Source organism: Rutidosis leptorrhynchoides, chromosome 1, assembly GCF_046630445.1.
Source record: "Rutidosis leptorrhynchoides isolate AG116_Rl617_1_P2 chromosome 1, CSIRO_AGI_Rlap_v1, whole genome shotgun sequence".
In the NCBI taxonomy this organism is placed as follows: domain Eukaryota; kingdom Viridiplantae; phylum Streptophyta; class Magnoliopsida; order Asterales; family Asteraceae; genus Rutidosis; species Rutidosis leptorrhynchoides.
Window position 1 is genome coordinate 488,025,792 of NC_092333.1, and position 22,451 is coordinate 488,048,242.

At 32.1% G+C, this 22,451-nt stretch overlaps 1 protein-coding gene across 1 annotated transcript; it reads left to right on the forward strand.

Annotated features, from left to right (window-relative positions):
• Positions 1–1,840: 1,840 nt before the first annotated feature.
• Positions 1,841–3,032, forward strand: LOC139840555 (uncharacterized). Its single transcript, XM_071830821.1, has 4 exons — positions 1,841–1,855; positions 1,973–2,056; positions 2,450–2,770; positions 2,850–3,032. Exons 1-4 carry the CDS (start codon positions 1,841–1,843, stop codon positions 3,030–3,032), a joined length of 603 nt encoding a protein of 200 aa, XP_071686922.1.
• Positions 3,033–22,451: the final 19,419 nt, after the last annotated feature.

The following is a 22,451-nucleotide window of genomic DNA, read 5'->3' on the forward strand; positions in this document are numbered from 1 at the left end:
GTACGGCCTCAATTAATTTTCACCAAAACTTACCCTCTCAAAAGAAACCGCCAAATATCACGGATTTCGGACCCAAATTTTGAACCTGATCGTAAATTCAAACATCACCTCCCAAATTTGGGTAAATTAAAATTTCACCTCCAAAATTTGGGAGGTGATCTTTCCACACTAGCATTTGATCCATACACTCTAAAATAATACAAACTTCCTATTTTACCCGTAAACTACTAGTAAGTCAATGTACTATTTACATGGGTAAAATAGGTAATTTAGATTGTTTTGGTGTGGATGGATCAAAACTAGTGTGTGCGCCAAATCAAATTGGGGTTAGCTAGTTAAAAGGTTTTTGAACAACTCACTTATCTCTTTTTTCACCAATTCAAAGAACAGTTAACTAACTCTCAAAGAACACAGATATCTTTTTTCACAAGATCGAACACAGGTATCCTTTTTCACAAGAACTGTATATATTTTTTCACCAAACTGTATATCTTTTTTCATGAAAATGGATTAACGATTCTGTAATTTTAATTGTTCCTAACTACTCTGTATATAAAATTGTTTATAACTCTGTTGTGTTAATTGATATAATTGCTCATTATTGTTCTTTACATTCTTGTAGATTATGGCAATTGAAGGAATCAAAAAGTCTTCACTTAGATCCTCTCAACAGGTTGAGGCTAATACCATGAGAAAATGCCAGTTCGTTGCACCCAATACCATCAGAAAACGAGTTAGTGCACCTCATGTCTCCAAAGAATCATCCTCAAAATCCAAGTCTCAAAATGGCCATGTAAGTGATAAAAGGCCGAGGTTAAGTAAAAGTAAAGTTCAACGAGTCAGCCAAGAAAAAGGTAGAGGTCTGGGTCATCTTCAACTGCAAGATGAAGATACGAAACCCGAGGATGATGCACAACGACAAAATGAAGAATACGATAATTACATAAGCTATGATGAAGATTTTGAAGAGCATCATCAACAAGGTGAACTACAACAAACTGAAGTACAACAAACTGAAGTACAACTAACAGAAGTACTACATGAACAACCTGAAGAAGGTTCACGTGTGAATGAAGAAACTGAACCAGGTTATTTTTTCTTTCTCTAATTTGGTTTGTTTATTCGATTTATATTGTTTCTTTTTTAGTGTATCAGTTGTAAATCAAGTGCACATATTTTGTAGATAATCAGTCCAGAGGACCGACTCTTATGCGGCAGATTTATATGCAAAAGCCACATGTTCGACTTCCTATTACTGTTAATGAACATGGCCAGCCAATTGGTGCAAACAGTAGTCAATTTACCCATTTTCTTGGTCACTTATCGCGGAGTTACCAGTATTGTCCAATTTATTGATCGTGGAACAAAGTTAAACCCGAAAAGAAGGATAAGTTGCTGAAGTTCTTAAGGGTACATATTTTAAAATCTGTGTGATAATATGTTTTTTTTTTGTTCTCATGCATGTGATTTATATGTTTTTTTTTTAATAATTCGTAGACAAAGTTTGATTTTCCACCAACTGCTAATTCGTGGATACTCCAATCATATGGGCGCAAGATGAAAAATTGGAGGTCGAGAGTTAAGGAATGTTACTTTGACCCGTCTAAACCAATGGAAGAGCTATTAAAGTCACCACCTTTACAACTAACCAAAAGACACTAGAGAAGACTTCTTGAATATTGGACCAGAGATGATGTGATGGTATGATATATTCTTACACTTTCATGTAGATAGACTAACCATCGTGATTTGATCTCCTCGAATACTGACCACTATTTTCTTGTTCAGGAGATGACCGAAAAAAAACAAAGACAATAGGGCTAAAAAGAAGTTGTCACAAATGACGGGGAAAAAAGTTTTGCAAGAATTCGTGAAGAACTGAAGGTAATATATCATGGGGCAATTATTTATATAGTACGTATAGCTTTTGAATATACATCGTTAATAGTTACCTCGGTTTTACTCATTGTAGGTGAAGTTGGGAAGAGAGCCAACTAGGGTGGATATGTTTAAGGAATGTTACAAAATCGGTGAAGGTGAAGCTGCTCGTGTCTTTGTAAGTAATTTTACAAAAGTAGATCAAATATATCCTACACATGATATCAGTAGATGTATATTTATATATATGTTAATCACTATAAACCACTTGTAAGGTTTTTATTTCATTTGAAGTATACTTTTAGGTCGGAGATAAAAGAAAATAACTATTAACCATATCTTTAATTTAATTAGTTACAAGGGTAAGCATTGCATATATTGTGATTGGGCTATACTGTGATTGGGCATTGCATATATCGAATATCAGAGTAGAATTATAATATGATAGTTATCCTTTGTATAGCTCACAAATTAGTTGGCAATTTTCCATGTATATCGATGCCATCTCCTGTATATATACTTGTCATATTATTGAATCAAATATCAACGATTTACTATCTCTTTTATGCAGGAAAAAATGAAAGACCTAACCGAGAAACTCGGTGATGGTGCAACTGATGCACCTGGACTAGATGATGTTTTTGCCACGGTAATGGGTAAAGCTAAAAATGGTACTGCAGAAATGTACGGACTTGGTGTTTGCGCCAATCATTTGTGGGGTGCAGGACCTAGTCGATTAGCTGTTAGCAAAGCAAATGCTCAGCTGATGTCTAGAAATGCACAACTTGAAGAAGAAAATGCAAGGTTAAAAGCCGAGAAGAACAATGGTCTGGGTGCTCAGAATGATGGTTCGCGTGTTCATGCTAATGGTTCAGGTGATCACCGTTTATGGGTATGTTTCAATTTAATAGCTTACTGTTTTTTCTACCCTTTTAGCGTTCATAAATGTTTTTTTGACAACTAAATTTTAGGTCGATAAGGAAGTTTATGTAAAAAACCTTACAAACTTCGAGAAGGTAGCAATAGGAAGGTTGAGGAGCGTTGATCCAAATACAGTTCTTAATGGAATAGAACTTGGACATGGTTGGTGTGAGGTCCATGTTCAGGTGGCCATTAAAAAGATGAAGCTTTGTTTAGGCCATATGATTATTTGAAATGCATTCATGACGTCACTGGTACGTCTATTGCTTGGCCTGATTAGTTAATCGAGGTATGTCCTTGTTAAATTTGTAATAATTAAGATTAATTTTTATAATGTGCACCTTTATGCTTATACATGGATGATTTAATTTGTAGTTGGTACGTGAGGATTGATCAAGATTGGATGGTGAAGGGTTGAAGAGTTTTTGTGTTTGTTAATGTGAGCCGGTTTATTAATGAATGTTTGTGTTTGAAACAATTTGTTGATACGATGTATGTGTTGGTGTGTTTGAAACAATGATTTGTCCTATCGTGATTTTATTATTATTGAAATAATATAACTTACTGTAAATGTAATCATGTGGTGATCAATATTATAATTTATATTTAATATTTGTTTTGTAATTTAAAATTTTAAAATTATTGTAATTGCAATGAATAATAAATTGATGCAATCAAAAGAAAACTGGATCCGAACAGAGCCCAAAAGCCCTAAATAGCTGAAGCAGGCCCGAAAGGCCCAGTAAGTTTAAACGTGGAGACAAGCCCAATTAGCATAACCGGGCACAAAAGGCCCAATTATCTGAACTGGCTTGCAAAGGCCCAATTACCATAACCTGGCCCAAAAAGCCTAATTATCTGAACTGGCCTGGAAAGGCCCAATTAACATAACCTGGCCCAAAAGGCCCAAATATCTGAACTGGCCTGGAAAGATCCAATTACTATAACCTGGCCCAAAATCCGAAATGGACCCGAATACCCGAACTGGATATTCGAAACTCATATGACTTGTTAGGACGCTTTTTTGTGGTACTAAGTTAACATATAGTTATATTAGGACCCTTTTTTGTGGTACTAAACTACTATATTTTTATAATAGGACCCTTTTTGGTACTTACATAATTTTATATATATTAGGACCCCTTTTTTGTGGTACTAAACTACTAAATGTATATTAGGACTCTTTTTTGTGGTACTAAACTACTATATTTTTATAATAGGACCCTTTTTTGGGTACTTACATAATTTTAAAATTATTTTAGGACGCTTTTATTGGTACTAACATAGTTTCTCATTATATTAGTACACTTTTTGGGGTCCTAATATTATCTAACATACAAATTTAGGCGTCAAAGGACCCTTTTGTGCGTCACAAAGTATTATAAAGTGTCCTAAAAGGCCCATTCTTAGGACCCTTTCGATGTTGTTTATAGGACTCAAATAAAAGGTCCTATAAGCGTTAGGACCCTTTTCGGTTAATACGACCGCTGTTGTTACGTCGTGCGTTTTGGGGGTCCTATCAGGTAAAGGGTCCTAAGAATGGGCCTTTTAGGACCCTTATGGGGGTCCTAAGAACCCAATTTTCTTGTAATGATGTCGTGTTGAGTGAACACTGATCACAAACAGAAGGAGTCCGTTGGGTTAAGTTGACAAAACATTAATGTAAACAAATAACCATTTCATCATACTAATAAGATCATACCAATCTAAACATCATACAACATTACAGTTGATATACTAAAAGTAAAGCAGATAGAAACCTAATAGATACCTAAACAGTTGACATGACTTAATCCTAGGGCAACAATCAAACAAGAACATGCAATAGGTTTGTGTCACACAGTTAAGGCACTAACTAGATCTTAACAGCTCCTAAGAGATCTCTGTGGAACAGTCAATAGGCATACTAGGTCATTCATGTCTCAATTCCTAAGTTCCGTATCCTAAAAGCACATTAGACGCCTCTCGGGAACTCCGGCCATACCGAGTTCATAGAATCTTCAGGTACAGTATAACCAGGGGTCTTAATCCTATGAAGTAGCTAAGTTTATATATGTGGACAAGTTCTTATCACAACCTAGGTTGGTCAATCCTTAAGATGCTAGCATACAAATTTATCGGGGTCACAAATTCAACATAACAACAGTAATAGTACTAATTTGACATAATTACGCTAACCCAAACTTCTATCATGGCAACATACAGATTAATTAAGCTAACATGGTAATATCGGAACACATTATTAAACATAAATGATAGCAATACATATTTAATTAATAAAACAAGCGTTTCGGACATAAACCTGAAAAGGCTGAAGAAATCTGCTCGAGATCGCAGAGGCTCGCCGGGATATCCTCCAAAAAAATAAAAGCTAAGCTAGCTACTACTAAAAACTAACTAAAATACTTAAAAATCTGAATTGAATTATAAATTGAGTGTGTGTAAAAATGAAAGCAAAAGCTCCTTAAATAGGCAAATTTTTCCAAGGCCGTATGCCAAGGCCGTATGCCAGAGCAAGCCGTTTTGTGTGCCCGGATGCTGGCAGGCCGTTTCCTATAGTTGCAAGCCGTATGGCAGGCCGGATGGAAAGCCGTTTGGCTGCCCTGGTCGGCTGTTTTTTCGGAGTTGTAATTTGATTTGCTGGGTCATAACTTTTCTTTCATCGTTTTCGCTCTAGAATCTTCGTTGAAGCTCCGTTTTACTTGATTCTTTTTGTATCGCCTTTGTAATTACTTAATCTACAAAATTAACTGACAAAGCGATTATTTTGACGAAAAAGTTTGGAACTTTATTGATTTAGGGCTTAATATCAGGGGTAAAAACGTGACTTTTTGGCCATTATCAATGATGATCTCGGAAGAGGTGATTAAACATAGACCCACCATCGTCGGGCTAGACAGTAAGTGATGGCTCGATGAGGGAAATAGGTTTTATTGTTTAAAGAGCGTTACCTGTTGCCTTACAAAGCTTATGAGTTGTTATGTATTTCGGTAAATCGGGTTGATTGTTGAGTAATTCCGGTCCGACGGGCTGAATATAGAAGAATGATAACTTGTCAGAAGGTATGTGTGTGTGTGTGTGTGTGTTGTGATCCTCCTTGAAGTGACCCATCCTAATCCATAAGGATGAATACAATAATATATGATTACATTGCGAGGTATTTGACCTCTAAATGATACATTTTACAAACATTGCATTCGTTTTTAAAAGACAAACTCTCATTTCATCGAAAGTTGACAGGCATGGATACCATTTCATAATATATCCAAACTATAAATGACTTAGTAATAATCTTGTTGAACTCAACGACTCGAATGCAACATCTTTTGAAATATGCCATGAATGACTCCAAATAATATCTTTAAAATGAGCAAATGTATTGCGGAAGGTTTCTTTAATACCTGAGAATAAACATGCTTAAAAGTGTCAACAAAAAGGTTAGTGAGTTCATCAGTTTATCATAATCAATCATTCCATAATTTTTAATAGACCACAAGATTTCATTTTCAAAAACAACATACAGGATTAACACATCTGTATACAAATCCATTCATACGAGTAAACGCCTGGTAACCGACATTAACAATAATGAATATAGGATATCCCCAAAGATACAGGATTAACACATCTGTATACGTACAGGATTAACACATCTGTACAAAAGTCGAAGTACTAAAGCATCCAAACTCACATGATGGGGGTCGTTAGTGCCCGTAGATCTACCTTTAGGATTCGCGTCAATTTGGGGCCAGTTCCCAAATTCTTAGGTTACCAAGCTAAAAGGGGTGATATACGGTATAATAATCAAATCGTAGAATGTTTTTAAGTACTTGTGTCTATTCCGTTAAACGTTTATAAAAATAGCGCATGTATTCTCAGTTCCAAAAATATATAATGCAAAAGCATTTAAAAGGGGAGTAATGAAACTCACAATACTGTATTTTGTAGTAAAAATACATATGACGACATTGAACAATGCAAGGTTGGCCTTAGATTCACGAACCTATATTAAGTATATATATTTAAATAATGGTCAATATCTGTCTAACAATTTAGGTCAAGTCGTAGTGTATCATAATCCTAATGCTCGAGTTTATCATGCAGAAGTCAACAAAAGTCAACTAATCAAAAATGACTTCCAAAATCTATATATGTTTGTTATATAACCTAATTATAGGCATTTTATATATTTAAATATGTTTAACAGATTTTATTAGAGTAAATAATACAAGTCAAAAAAAAAATTATTTTAAAATTTATATATGATAAAAATATACTTTTATATCTTAAGTAATAAAATTTATAAAGTTCACTTTATATCATAAAAATATAGTGGTATGTAATTATATTACGTGTGGTAAAAATATCTTTGTATCACATATTTGTTTGATAAATAATAATAATAATAATAATGAGTAAAAGTTGTATTTTGTAATAATAATAATAATTATTATTCTACTAATAATAATAATAATAATAATAATAATAATAATAATAATAATAATAATAATAATAATAATAATAATAATATTTATTTACTAATGATGATTATAATAAAATGATAATTCTAATCATGATAATCTTATTAATAATGATAATTTTCAATAATAATATTTTATATAATAATTCTTATTCAAAAATGATAATTTTTAATAATAATAATACTAAAATCATAATAATAATAATAATAATAATAATAATAAAATAATAATAATAATAATAATAATAATAATCATAATAATAATAATAATAATGATAATAATGTTAATAATAATCTTAATGATAATAACGATAGTAATACTAATAACAATGACAATTTTTAATGATAATACTTATAACGATAATGATGATAATAATAATAATAATAATTATTAGAAAATAATAATAATGACGATATTAACGATGATAGTAATAATAATAATCTTCTTAATGATAATACTAAAACTAATGATAATTCAGTTGACTATATCTTTTAATCCGTTCATCGAAACTATACGCTTTCTAAATGAAAAGTTATTAATTTTTCGCCAGCTTTCCAACGACATGCATATCATATTCTTTATCTCAGCAGCATATGTATCAAATTCATGTTTCATCATAAACTATCTACGACGAAATTAAACATACAAGCATGCATAATCCTATATACTCGAGCACTAGTCAGGGATACACTATAAATATATAAAAGATAAGATATGAATGCTCACGTATCAATACTGTGATCCAATATTACAGGAAAGTACGTAGATGCAACGGAGATGATAAACACTAGATTGACCTAACGAGCATACCCTCGAACAATACCCATAACCTCCATAGCTATAACCCATAATTTCCTCAGCTCTATCCCTCTCGAAAACCCATTTTGAAAACATACGAGCAGAACCTCGTCGTAGTATTTTATGTATAATACTTATAATAACACTCATTAATAATACTAGTACTAATAATAATAAAATTAATGATCAATAATAATATGTATTTCAAAGAAATTGATTATCTATGTATGTGTGTGTGAGAATTCGATAGCATAAGGATATATATATATATATATATATATATATATATATATATATATATATATATACACACACACAAACAATGCATCATGCGAATTGAAAACTCAATAATTCTGGTACCTGTTCACCATGCGATCGCATGGTTTGGAGTAGTGAATCCCATGCGATCGCATGAGAGCCTTCTCCAGCTCACCATCGATCAATCATCTTTTCCGACACTCATTTTCATTATATAATCATATATATATATATTAAATCTAAATAATTAATTATATATTATATTATATTCACGAACATAGTTTACTTGTAATCTTAGTTCCGATGACTTGTACATTTACGATCGACTTATGTCCCGGTTCCGGTTTATCGAACAACGTTTCGTACGTTTAGAAAACTAGCACTTTACATTTCGCGACACGTTCTGTTATTAATATTAGACTTAAATCATCCCTAAACTATATCACTCAAAGTGTAACTTAAACGTTCGAGTGTTTTAATCATTTGCTACTTTAAATTAACTACTCGATATTTGTTTAAAATATACTAAATAATATTATTTAAATCTCTTTTTTTTATAAGAAAGGTAAATATAATCAATTAGTTATATAACTAAATAAATATTATATTTTGTCACTTGTAAAATATACATATTATCGTTTAGAAATTTGTATAACATATACATATACTCGAAATCTTTATCTAACGATATTATCAAATATAATTTCTAAATCTTTTAAATAATAGAAAATATAATAACAAATAACGTTTACACTTTAAAACTTAAATTGATGTAGTTCATGTATGTACTTGCGTTATTAACTTCTTATACATTCTAGTTAACCTTATTTAAATATCAATCAAGTCACTAATCGAATACTATTATCGTTTATTAAATTATTCGAAATATATATAAACACGTTTTTAATTACACGTTGCAAATTATTTATATATTTATATTCAATTAAACCACGGACCGTTAATATTTATAACTTGTCAAAAGGTTTCTAGAAAGATTCTAGATTTTAAGATAACATTAAAACCTTTATCCTTATCATAATGACTCAGTAACAATTTGTCAAAAGTGACTCTAAATATTTATAAAATTATATTCGTTTTAAAGAAGACGTGACACTTTTATTTCTTTCATATAAATTACATTACCATTTTCCGAATATTGTTAAAATGAAAAGATTTTTCAAATCACAGTGGACCTCACAACATTGACTCGAAATCATAACACAATATATCAGATAATTCAATCATTTGAGATTATCTTTTAATATCATCGATAACTATATTGAATAAATATGCTCATGTAAAGTATTATATGTTAAGGTCGGCTACCAAGCAACGAAAGAAAACAATGAAAAGTGAATGTTATGTATCGAGATAATAATTTTTATACACAGGTTATGTGTATGATATTTTGTACACGAGATATGTGTACGGTTATGAAGCATTTTGAAAAATGATTTTGTACACAAGATATGTGTACTGTATTTAAAAGATATCGCATGTACATTACAGGTGGGTATAGGATTCGGGCCCATTTGTACCATGCACATTTAAATCTTGTGGTCTATCAAAATTACAGAATTTTATTGCTTTATGATAAACCTATGAACTCACCAACCTTTTGGTTGACACTTTTAAGCATGTTTATTCTCAAGTTTGAAAGAAATCTTCCGCTGTGCATTTGCTCATATTAAAGATATTACTTGGAGTCATTCATGGAATATTTCAAAAGACGTTGCATTTGTGTCGTTGAATTCATCAAGATTATTATTAAGTCATTTATAGTTTGGATATATTAAGAAATGGTATGCATACCTGTCAACTTTCGATGAAATGAAAGTTTGTCTTTTAAAAACGAATGCAATGTTTGCAAAATGTATCATATAGAGGTCAGAACCTCCAATGAAATCAACTATTGTGAATCGTTTATAATAGATATGAACGGGTCCTTTCAGGATACACTATTAATATATAAAAGATAAGATATGAATGCTCACGTATCAATATTGTGATTCAATATTGTAGGAAAGTGCGTAGACGCAACGGAGATGATAAACACTAGTTTGACTCACGAGCAATACCCTCGAACCATACCCATAACATCCATAGCTATAACCCATAATTTCCTTAGTTCTATTCCGCTCGAAAAGCTTGTTTTGAAATCATTTAGACATAACCTCGTCAGTATTTTATGTATAATATTAATAATTATTATACTACTGATAATAATAATAATAAGATTAATAATAATATTAATCTTAATAATAATAATAATACTGAGAGAATAAGAAAATATTTGTGTGTGTAAGAAACTGAATTCGTCGAGCTTTATAGAGTTTGCCAGTCCCAGGGTGCCATGCGATCGCATGGCTTCCCAGGCCATATCCCATGCGATCGCATGGGAGGATTTTACAGCACACATTATTTTGTACACTAGCTTGTCGACATATTTTTATAATATATATAATATATATAATTTATATTAATTAATTATATATTATATTATATTCTCGTGCATAGTTGATTTGTAATTTTTGTTCCGATGACTCGTACGTTATCACTCGACTTTTGTCCCGATTCCGATCAAATCAATAAAAAACTATCTCACTCATAATGTGGCTTGTATGTTTGAGTGTTATGGTCATTTGCGTTTATAAATTAACGTCTTAATATATAATAATATTATTTTAAACCAAAACGTTTTATATCTAAGTTAATATTATATTTTATAACATTTGTAAAATATACATACATTTTCATTTTGAAATAGTGTTTTACTGTAGCAAATGATTTTTACTGTAGCAAATAGTGGTTTTCGAAAACACTGTAGCTTTTCGGGTACTGTAGCAATTCGAAAATACTGTAGCAAATTAGTGTTTTACTTGTTCATCTTAAACATTTTAGTTAACTTATCTAAATATCAATCGAATCAATAAACGACTGTTACAATCGTTTACTAAATAACTTGAAATTATATATATGTATATATCTTTATTTAATATACCTAAATCAGTTTTTAAATACACATTGCAAGTTATTTATATTTAATTTTTAATAATTAATATTTCAACTTATTGTATATATATATATATATATATATATATATATATATATATATATATATATATATATATATATATATATATATATATATATTTACAAATAGATGTTCGTGAATCGTCGGTCAATAGTCAAAGGTTAACTGAATATATAACATTAGTTCAAAAATTTTGAGAATCAATATTACAGACTTTGCTTATCGTGTCAGAATAATATAAAGATAAAGTTTAAATTTGGTCAGAAATTTTCGGGTTGTCACAGTACCTACCCGTTAAAGAAATTTCGTCCCGAAATTTGATTAGGATTATCACGGTTGACAATAAGTATGTTTTCATGACGCATATGAGCTAGAAATTTGAGTTTTATCATCAGAGAGTAATATGGATAAAACAATTCATTTATATGAAGAGTACGAGTGAAGCTATCACAAAAGAGTGAAATGAATAAATGTGGTTCGTCGTAGTCACGGTTAATTTCCGAAATTCAAAGGATTTTAGAGGAAATCTTGGTAATAAGATTTGGTTCTTCGGTAATTAAGGAAATTAGGATCTTCTTTGGTTAAATGCAATAATCTGTTTCGATTATTCTGTCGGATAATTTACTATAAATCCACCCTCTTCGTTTCCTTATTTTCACAGCTCATACCTTCTATTCTTTCTCCCTCAATTCATACTTTGAAGCATTCGTCAATATGCTCCATCCGGTTCTAATTCTTGATATACTCCTAACTTTCATATCTGTCATTCTTCTTTATCATCTGTCGCCGGAAGAATCTATTTACTTATACTATACTCTTGGTTTTATAGTGTTTTTAGTCCTCCCGTGTCTTTATATTGCTATATGCATCGATATATACGGTTTATAATTTCTGGGTGGTTGTTGGGTTTTATATCTTCCCTTATATTTCGATGTCTGTGCTTCTGTCTTTCTATAATCATTGATATCCACAGTTAATGCTTTCTTCTATTTGCTGCGATTTATACTCCAATTTCTGTTTCAGAGCTTCATTCTTTTGTTTTCTTTTCTTGCCTTTAAGCACCGTATGTAATAGTCCAGAATTCGTAGATATAAATTTCGGAATGAACATAGTTAATATTCTAAGAAGGAAATTGTAATAGCACGATCTTGATTTGTCAAATTACCAGAATATCTGGAAAAGACCGAATCATCAAGAAAATATTTTCTTGATATTTTTATAGATTAAATAGAATACAAGAGTCGTGTAACATGGCACATGATGACAGTATGGTCTGTGAATCATCATGTTCCATTAGAAACTTAACATGACTTACTGTAATATAATCATGTTGATCACGTGTCATTATATTATACTAACTCATGCTTCAGTTCCCAACACTACTTCAAAAACATTCATATTTTAAACTCAAAGGTTTCAGAATTTAGAAACTAAAATAGTTTCTTTTATGATGTAACAAAGATAACGCGAAGATGTAAATGATTTCAGATAACAATAGTTATGAAGATATCTTTAGGAACATCGAAGATATTTATAATGAAAGATATGATGATATCTTAGAATTTCTAACATCGATGGATGATGATGAAGATTTGTCTGTAAAGGTTTAGAGTCAGGAGCAAGGTATTCGATAATAATTTTAGCAGACACTGAATCATTTGGATTCTTTGAAGGCCGGTTTAGTCTTTGTGATTTATCCACAGCCTCCTTCATGGTTTGCTCAATCCGTTTTCTAGTTCTAAACCTTCCCTTTTTCTGAGCGTTTCCAACATACTATTCTTTATCATCAAACTTTTGACTGTTAAGATCGTTTACAGTTTTGCTGCTTCATCAGCATTTTTCAAAATTTCGAGAACTAATTCACAGTTTAAGTGTTTTTCAGAAACTTCACATTCGAAGTATGTAAGTCTTGGAGATAGATGTTGTATGTATATATATAACTGTTAGCGTAGAATTGCTGCGAAATTCAAGAATAATGATTCAAGCTTTTTATTATGGAAACTACTATTACAAGATGCAGATGAGTACATGATAGGGTTTCAATGAATAAGTATAGTGATTTTTCGAAGAGGCTTGAAGATCAATGAAGTTGTTGGTAAGTTTACTGCTAATGTGACGCGAAATAAAAGGTTCCCCGGTAACAATGATGAAGGGATAATCGTTATAATAAGGCTTATTCGAATGAAAAATTGAAGTTGATTTGCTGGAGCTGTGACAAAACGGTCTATTTTGAAAAGGGATTGAAAAGTTATTTTTTTTTTATTTTTTTTTTGGTAATAAATGCCAAAAGATCTGACACGGATACGTGTTAAACTATGACTTTGGTTTCAAGAGTTTTTCAGGTGCATGACTGTGGGTAACATGTGGTTGGATCATCATCTTGATTGTTCATCATCATCTTGATTGTTCATTATTTGAAGTGTCTTCAGGAATTTCGAGGGGTTTGAACACAGATTGTAATTATTAATATACATATGTTGTTAGAGGATTTTGAATGATACAAATATTTTTCTGGGTTTTATGAATAGAAATGATGTTCTAGCACAGTTTTGAATTTATGGTATGTCTTTGAAAGTTGTAGGAATCTAAGAGTGATGTCTTCTGTTAAATCTTGACTTGGATTTTGATTTGTCAAAATCAGAATATGCAATCGAATTTGGATGAGAATGGTTGTTTTGATTTCTATGAAAGAATGTATATTGTTGTGAAAGTAGTGAGTATAGTTGATGATTTACAGAATCAGAATCGAAGAAATATAACATATTAATTGTGAACTTAAATTATTTCTAGGATATTACCTACCCGTTAAAAATTTCACAAGTAATCTTTTGTACAAGAGAGTTTGCATTACAGTCTTTATGATAATTTATGTATATTCTCTTCAGATTTAATACAGAATTAATGAGTTAATATTTTCATTAAACTCATTTGATTTATGGTTGGAATTATAATTGAGAAATCCCTAAAACTTTAGAAGTTACATAATCTTCACTGAGTATTTCTTCTATTTGAATGAAATTATGAATTACCACTTCATTATTCATCTATTAATATTTCTTCGATGAATGATGTTGGCGTTTGTGGAAATTCTTGTGAACTTTGCAAGACACAAATGATGATTCTTAGAAATTTTCGAGTATATCGAAAATGAAGGTGTAAAATCAAACATGTATTTGAATAATATTTATTATGAAACGGAATTCATTGAATTTGAAACAGAGATTGTAGTTATCGATGGTTAAGTCGTTAATGAGGGATGTACATCATTGCATATTAGTAATATGAACTAACCGAGTAGTATCTACCCTTTTTCAATTCATACATAAAAGCTTAGTACGAAAAGATATATTATGGTTTTAAAATTTATATATATAAGATATACAGATAAAGTTTTCAAAAGGAATTAGTTAATACTTCATAACTCGTTGATATAATATACTCGTTGTTGATTAGTGATGATGTCCGCGGTAATTATGAAACTAGAAATGCTTGTGATGTTGTAGATGCTGTCGGTGCCGGTGATATTGTCGGTACTGATGGTGCTGCTTCTATAACAAATCTATTTTGTAATGCACGTACCATTTCTGTTAGGGTTTCTATTCTCCCCTCTATCATTTCGATCCACTCATCTGATTTATAGTTAAGGCAGGAATAAATAACCTCTAAGACTTTAGAGATTACGTAATCACCGCATATTTCTCCAATGAAGTTATGAATCAATACTTCATCGGCTAATGTTGCTGGTACTCCTTGGTATCTACAGGGCGTATGACGTTGATGCTCGTGGGACAGATTGTGTAGTTGGAGTTCGCGATGCAGTTGTTGTTGATGGTGGTAATGGTGCTGTTGGTGTTAATGATGGTGGTTCTGTTGATGCCGGTGTTGCTGTTGGTGCTTATAACCTTTGCACCATATTCTCTAAATTCACTACCCAAGCGCGAAGCTCGTTGACTTCTTCTATTACACCGGGGTGATTTTCGGTTCGAATGAGTAGATGAATAAGATCTAGAATTTGAGATAGTATATAATCATGACGAGATACTCAAGAAATGAGAGAGAAAATGGTGTCTCGAACAGGTTCGCCGGTAAGTTCTTCAGGTTCATCGCCAAGGGGGTAATGTGGTGGATGGAAGGGATCACCTTCTTCTTGTCTCCAATGATTTAGTAGACTACGAACCCATCCCCAATTCATCCAGAATAGATGATGGCTAATGGGTTGATCCATTCCGGTTACACTGCTTTTGGAGCTTGATTGAAACTCCATATCGGAATCCGAGGAACTTGAACTAGTGGCGAGTTCCATTTCGTACAATTGAATAAAGGATTTTTCGATATGAAAGGATTTCCGACTATCGAATGGTATTCTAATTACATAGAATATCTATATATATAGAACAAAAGATTTCGTAGATTACGGAGGAATTTACGGAATATGTCAGGCAAAGTTTACAGTAACAGATACGCTAGGATATGAATTAGCAGATACGCTAAGATATGAATTTTTGTCTATACACTATTCATACAATCAATGAAGTAAGATGTGTCTAGACTGAGAATGATAAACAGGTAATTTCCGACAAGGAATGATAAGTAAAACTTTTTAACATGCAGCTAAGGTCAAAGTCCAGACTCACTAATGCATCCTAACAACTATCAGTTAGACACACTAATGCAAGACCTGGTTCGCTAAGACCACCACTCTGATACCACATGAAGTGACCCGTCCTAATCCATAAGGACGAATACAATAACATATGATTACATTGTGAGGTATTTGACCTCTAAATGATACATTTTACAAACATTGCATCCGTTTTTAAAAGACAAACTTTCATTTCATCGAAAGTTGATAGGCATGCATACCATTTCATAATATATCCAAACTATAAATGACTTAGTAATAATCTTGTTGAACTCAACGACTCGAATGCAACGTCTTTTGAAATATGCCATGAATGACTCCAAATAATATCTTTAAAATGAGCAAATGCACAGCTGAAGGTTTCTTTAATACCTGAGAATAAACATGCTTAAAAGTGTCAACCAAAAGGTTGGTGAGTTTATTAGTTTATCATAATCAATCATTCCATAATTTTTAATAGACCACAAGATTTCATTTTCAAAAACAACATACAGGAATAACACATCCGCATACAAATCCATTCATACGAGTAAACACCTGGTAACTGACATTAACAATAATGCATACAGGATATCCCCAAAGATACATGATTAACACATCTGTATACGTACAGAATTAACACATCTGTACAAAATTCGAAGTACTAAAGCATCCAAACTCTCAGGATGGGGGTTGTTAGTGTCCGTAGATCTACCTTTAGGATTCACGTCAATTTGGGGCCAGTTCCCAAATTCTTAGGTTACCAAGCTAAAAGGGGTGATATCCGGTATAATAATCAAATCGTAGAATGTTTTTAAGTACTTGTGTCTATTCCGTTAAACATTTATAAAAATAGTGCATGTATTCTCAGTCCCAAAAATATATATTGCAAAAGCTTTTAAAAAGGGAGTAATGAAACTCACAATACTGTATTTTGTAGTAAAAATACATATGACGACATTGAACAATGCAAGGTTGGCCTTGGATTCACGAACCTATATTAAGTATATATATTTATATAATGGTCAATATCTGTATAACAATTTAGCTCAAGTCGTAGTGTATCACAATCCTAATGCTCGAGTTTATCATGCAGAAGTCAACAAAAGTCAACTAATCAAAAATGACTTCCAAAATCTATATATGTTTGTTATATAACCTAATTATAGGCGTTTTATATATTTAAATATATTTAACTGATTTTATTAGAGTAAATAATACAAGTCATCAAAAATAACAATATACTTTTATATCTTAAGTAATAAAATTTATAAAGTTCACTTTATATCATAAAAATATAGTGGTATGTAATTATATTACGTGTGGTAAAAATATCTTTGTATCACTTATTTGATAAATAATATTAATAATAATAATAATGAGTAAAAGTTGTATTTTGTAATTATAATAATTATTATTCTATTAATAATAATAATAACAATATTTGTTTACTAATGATGATTATAATAAAATGATAATTCTAATCATGATAATCTTATTAATAACGATAATTTTCAATAATAATATTTTATATAATAATTCTTATTCAAAAATGATAATTTTTAATAATAATAATACTAAAATCATAATAATAATAATAATAATAATAATAATAATAATAATAATAATAATAATAATAATAATAATAAAATAATAATAATAATAATAATAATAATAATAATCATAATAATAATGATAATGATAATGTTAATAATAATATTAATGATAATAACGATAGTAATACTAATAACAATGACAATTTTTAATGATAATACTTATAACGATAATGATGATAATAATAATAATAATTATTATTAGAAAATAATAATAATGACGATATTAACGATGATAGTAATAATAATAATCTTCTTAATGATAATACTAAAACTAATGATAATTCAGTTGACTATATCTTTTAATCCGTTCATCGAAACTATGCGATTTCTCAATGAAAATTTATTAATTTTTCGCCAGCTTTCCAACGACATGCATATCATATTCTTTATCTCAGCAGCATACGTATCAAATTCATGTTTCATCATAAACTATCTTATGACGAAATTAAACATACTAGCATGCATAATCCTATATACTCGAGCACTAGTCAGGGATACACTGTAAATATATAAAAGATAAGATATGAATGCTCACATATCAATACTGTGATCCAATATTGCAGGAAAGTACGTAGATGCAACGGAGATGATAAACACTAGATTGACCTAACGAGCATACCTTCGAACAATACCCATAACCTCCATAGCTATAACCCATAATTTCCTTAGCTCTATCCCTCTCGAAAACCCATTTTGAAAACATACGAGCAGAACCTCGTCGTAGTATTTTATGTATAATACTAATAATTACACTCATTAATAATACTAGTACTAATAATAATAAAATTAATGATCAATAATAATATGTATTACAGAGAAATTGATTATCTATGTATGTGTGTGTGAGAATTCAATAGCAGAAGGATATATATATACACAAACATTGCATCGTGCGAATTGAAAACTCAATAATTCTGGAACGTGTTCACCATGCGATCGCATGGTTTGGAGTAGTGAATCCCATGCGATTGCATGAGAGCCTTCTCCAGCTCACCATCGATCAATCATCTTTGCCGACACTCATTTTAATTATATAATTATATATATATATATATATATTAAATCTAAATAATTAATCATAACACAATATATCAGATAATTCAATCATTTGAGATTATCTTTTAATATCGTCGATAACTATATTGAACAAATATGCTCATGTAAAGTATTATACGTTTAATACTTTGTTACATTATCAAGTTATAATACACACACACACACACACACACACACATACATATATATATATATATATATATATATATATATATATATATATATCTATATATATATATATATATATATATATATATATATATATATATAAAGATTAAGTTTAAATTTGGTCAGAAATTTCTGGGTTGTCACACTCCTTTACCTAGGTTTTGGTGCCCTATTTATAGTTGAACCCCTTTGTCCTTTAGTGCCACATAATAGGACAAAAGGGACATCTTTTTAGCCAGGTTGTACTTTTTGGTCGAAAAAAATGATAAAGTGCTGGTGATCCCTAGCGCAGTCCGACAGTTGTCTGTACCTACCATTGTGCACCCTGCACTACTACTTGTCGGTTGTACTATGTTAAGATTGTGTGCCACCACTTGCCTCATCCTTCACTTCCCCACTGACTTTTCATGGCACAATTTGGTTACGCCTGTGTTTACGCAGGGTACTCAGATAGCGTTAGTTCGGCCGTTACACGTCACGATACTTATAAGCACAAACTACACACTTGTATAGTTTTTAAGGAGAAACTGGGTGGATAGTCATAAAGTAAGTACGTGTCAACCACGTGTGATGCGCATGTTCAGGATATGCGAGCATGCGTATCATTATATGTTATCAAGAATACATCTGCCTTTCAGAAACCCGCTCTATTCAAATCAACGATTTTATGCATCACTTTCTCAAGCCTTTTGGATAACACTTTGGCCAGAATTTTGTAATAGTATCTGATGAGGCTTATCAGGCGATAATCATTGAGGCCTAGTGGATTAGGTTTCTTAGTAATTAAGGTAGTAAATGTGGCATTACACCCTCGAGAAATTTTTGTATTTGTCCAAAACCATCCGAGAGCATTGATGACCTCACTTTTATCTAACCGCCAATATTTTTTGAAGAATTTCATGTTGAAACCATCAGGCCACGTGGATTTGGAACTTCCACAGTATTGAATGGCTTCCCAAATTTCTTTTTCAGAGAAGGCAGTTTCTAAAAGATCGTTGACCAAATCTGTGTTGATGGGCGAATCTATGATTAGAGAGCATGGAGAGCTATTATTTTTCTTGAAGATGTTAGAGTAGAAATTGAAGATTTCATCCTTGATCAAATTAGGATCATCAGACCAACTTCCATTAACCAAGATGTCATAAATATTAATTTTGTTGTTTCCCCTTTTGACAAAATATATTTGGTATTTTCATCACCCTCGAGTGTCCATTTGATCCTCAATTTCTGTTTAAGAATGTTGGATTTGATCAATTTATCTAATCCTTTTTGAGCCTTAGCTTTCTTTCGTTCAACCAAGTTTCTCTTTCGAGATCAACGAGCTCCCTTGGTTGCGCAATGTTTTCCCATGATGCAGATGTGTTGCTATGAACAATCAACTCACTGTCAATGTTACCTACGACGGTTTTACTTCATTAATTGAGCTCTCGTAAGACATTTTTTAATTTGTTTCTCATAATGCAGTCTCTACGGTAGCCCTCGACATGTATATTCCATATGTTTATAGTTATTTCCTCTACACCATTAATCTCTAACCAAGCGCTGAATACTTTATTGGTTTAGGTCCAAAGCCAACGATCCGATATCTGAGTATTATTGGCCAGTGGTCTAAGGTGTGCTTGTTGAGTGTGTTGGCGAAGAGAGTGGGCTATGGGTCGTTAAAATTTCTCAGAAATTGATATCGGCTAAAAAGTCACGTTTTCACCCCGATATTAAGGCCCAAAAACAAGAAAGATTCGAACTTTATCGGCAAAATACCCGCTTCGTTGGTTAAAATTGAAGAGCAAGTAATTACGAAGACGGTGCAAAAAGAATCAAGAGAATCGGAGCTAAAACGAAGATTCTAGAGCGAAAACGATGAAAGATACGAAATCAAGTTACGATCCAGCAAATCAGCAAGCCAAACGGCTTGCCAAATGGCTTGCCAATATGGCAAATGGCCTGCCATACGCCCAGATCAAACGGGCACGTTAAACGGGCTGGCCTGGCAAACGGCCCCTGTAAACGGCTTGCCAAACGGCCTGCTAGCCGTTTGCAGGCAAATTTCAAGCTTATTTAAAGGGTATTTGTCATTCATTCCAACACACACTTCAATTCACTTCTTTCTCTCTCTTGTACAATATTAGTCATACTTTCAAGGTCTTCAACTCCGTGCGGGAAATCTAGTACCCGGAGAAGAACACCGAAGATTGTATTAGGAGCGGTCTGGAGTTTGAAGTTGTCACTTTTCTATTCGAAACTCATTTAATCTACTGGTACTTCTATCCTTTATCTTTATATAATGTCTTCTATCATTATATTCTGTTGTTGTCTCCATGATTAGCGAGTAGTAATCTTTAGTGTATGCTGTGATGTAACCAGTATTAATGCCAAAATAATATTATGGTTTTTGTATGTTGTCGAAATGCTTTCCGATTATGCTTTAAACTCAATCGCTTTTCCAACTAATAGAACGTAGTTATTAGCTCTGTTATTGGAAAGTCGCGAACCTCGATTCAGAGTACACTATTTGTGTCAACCCTTGGTAAGAGAAGTCTATCGGATACAACGTAAGATCGGCCGAGGCACACCGGTTGTAGTAAGTCTATCAAGCTTTGGATTCCGACTGAGGACTCTTTTGTAGTGAAACATCTAACTAGACCTCTAGTACATTGTCGGTCCCAGACTATGCTAGTGTAGTCACCAAGCATATAAACTTCGTACGTGCATGCTGAATCACAACGGTTGTTGTAAGCTGTACCTCTGTTAAGTAAGGCCATGGAACCCGATTAGTACTGATTAGTACACTTCACCATAACGTGGTCTCAAGCATTGCACCCCGCTTGAGGGATTCTTAGTTAATTAAGGAACTGTTTGTTTAAACACATAAAGGATTGGACCGTTTAGATAATCGAACGTGTTCATGGAAGTTAACTTGACTTGGCCATGGTGTTCTTTATGGTTGAACTCTTTTAAGGGCCTAACTATCTTTTAAACCCAATCATTAACGAAAGCATTAAAACAATCACGTCTCTCGGATATGGTAAACCCTGTATTCTATTATGCTTAAGAAAGTTTAGACCTTTGTGGAATGTTAATATGTCACCCAACCGAGTCGCTCAATTGGATGAGCCGTCTGAACGTGTATGCATGTAGTCAGACTGCACGAGCATCGGGGGTAAGGGACATTGTTGTCTATTCAGAATCTTCAAGCCTATCGCATTACCCAGTGACATGTCTTACGACAGGGGCGTTTAGGACCAGTGTAATGAATACAAGGCTTCTACCTATTCATGAGCCAACATTCCATAATATCGGCTGAATAACTGATGAAATCACCGTATGCACTTGTTTTAACCTTATCTGAATTACGAATTTCATTGCATTTACTTTATCTATCTTAAAAACTAGAAAAACCTAAAATTAGGTAACCACTACTCCTTTATAAATATCTTAAGCTTTAAATATAGGTTCGATTCTACTGATATCTTAAAAATACGACCCTAGGTCATACTTCCCTAACTCATAATAAGGAGTAGTACGATTTAGGCCCCGCTAAATATAAATTTAAAACAGTACCCCCCCTCTTGGTGGCTGATTCTGACGTGTTGCGATCTAACGACACCGCACAAATAAAACCG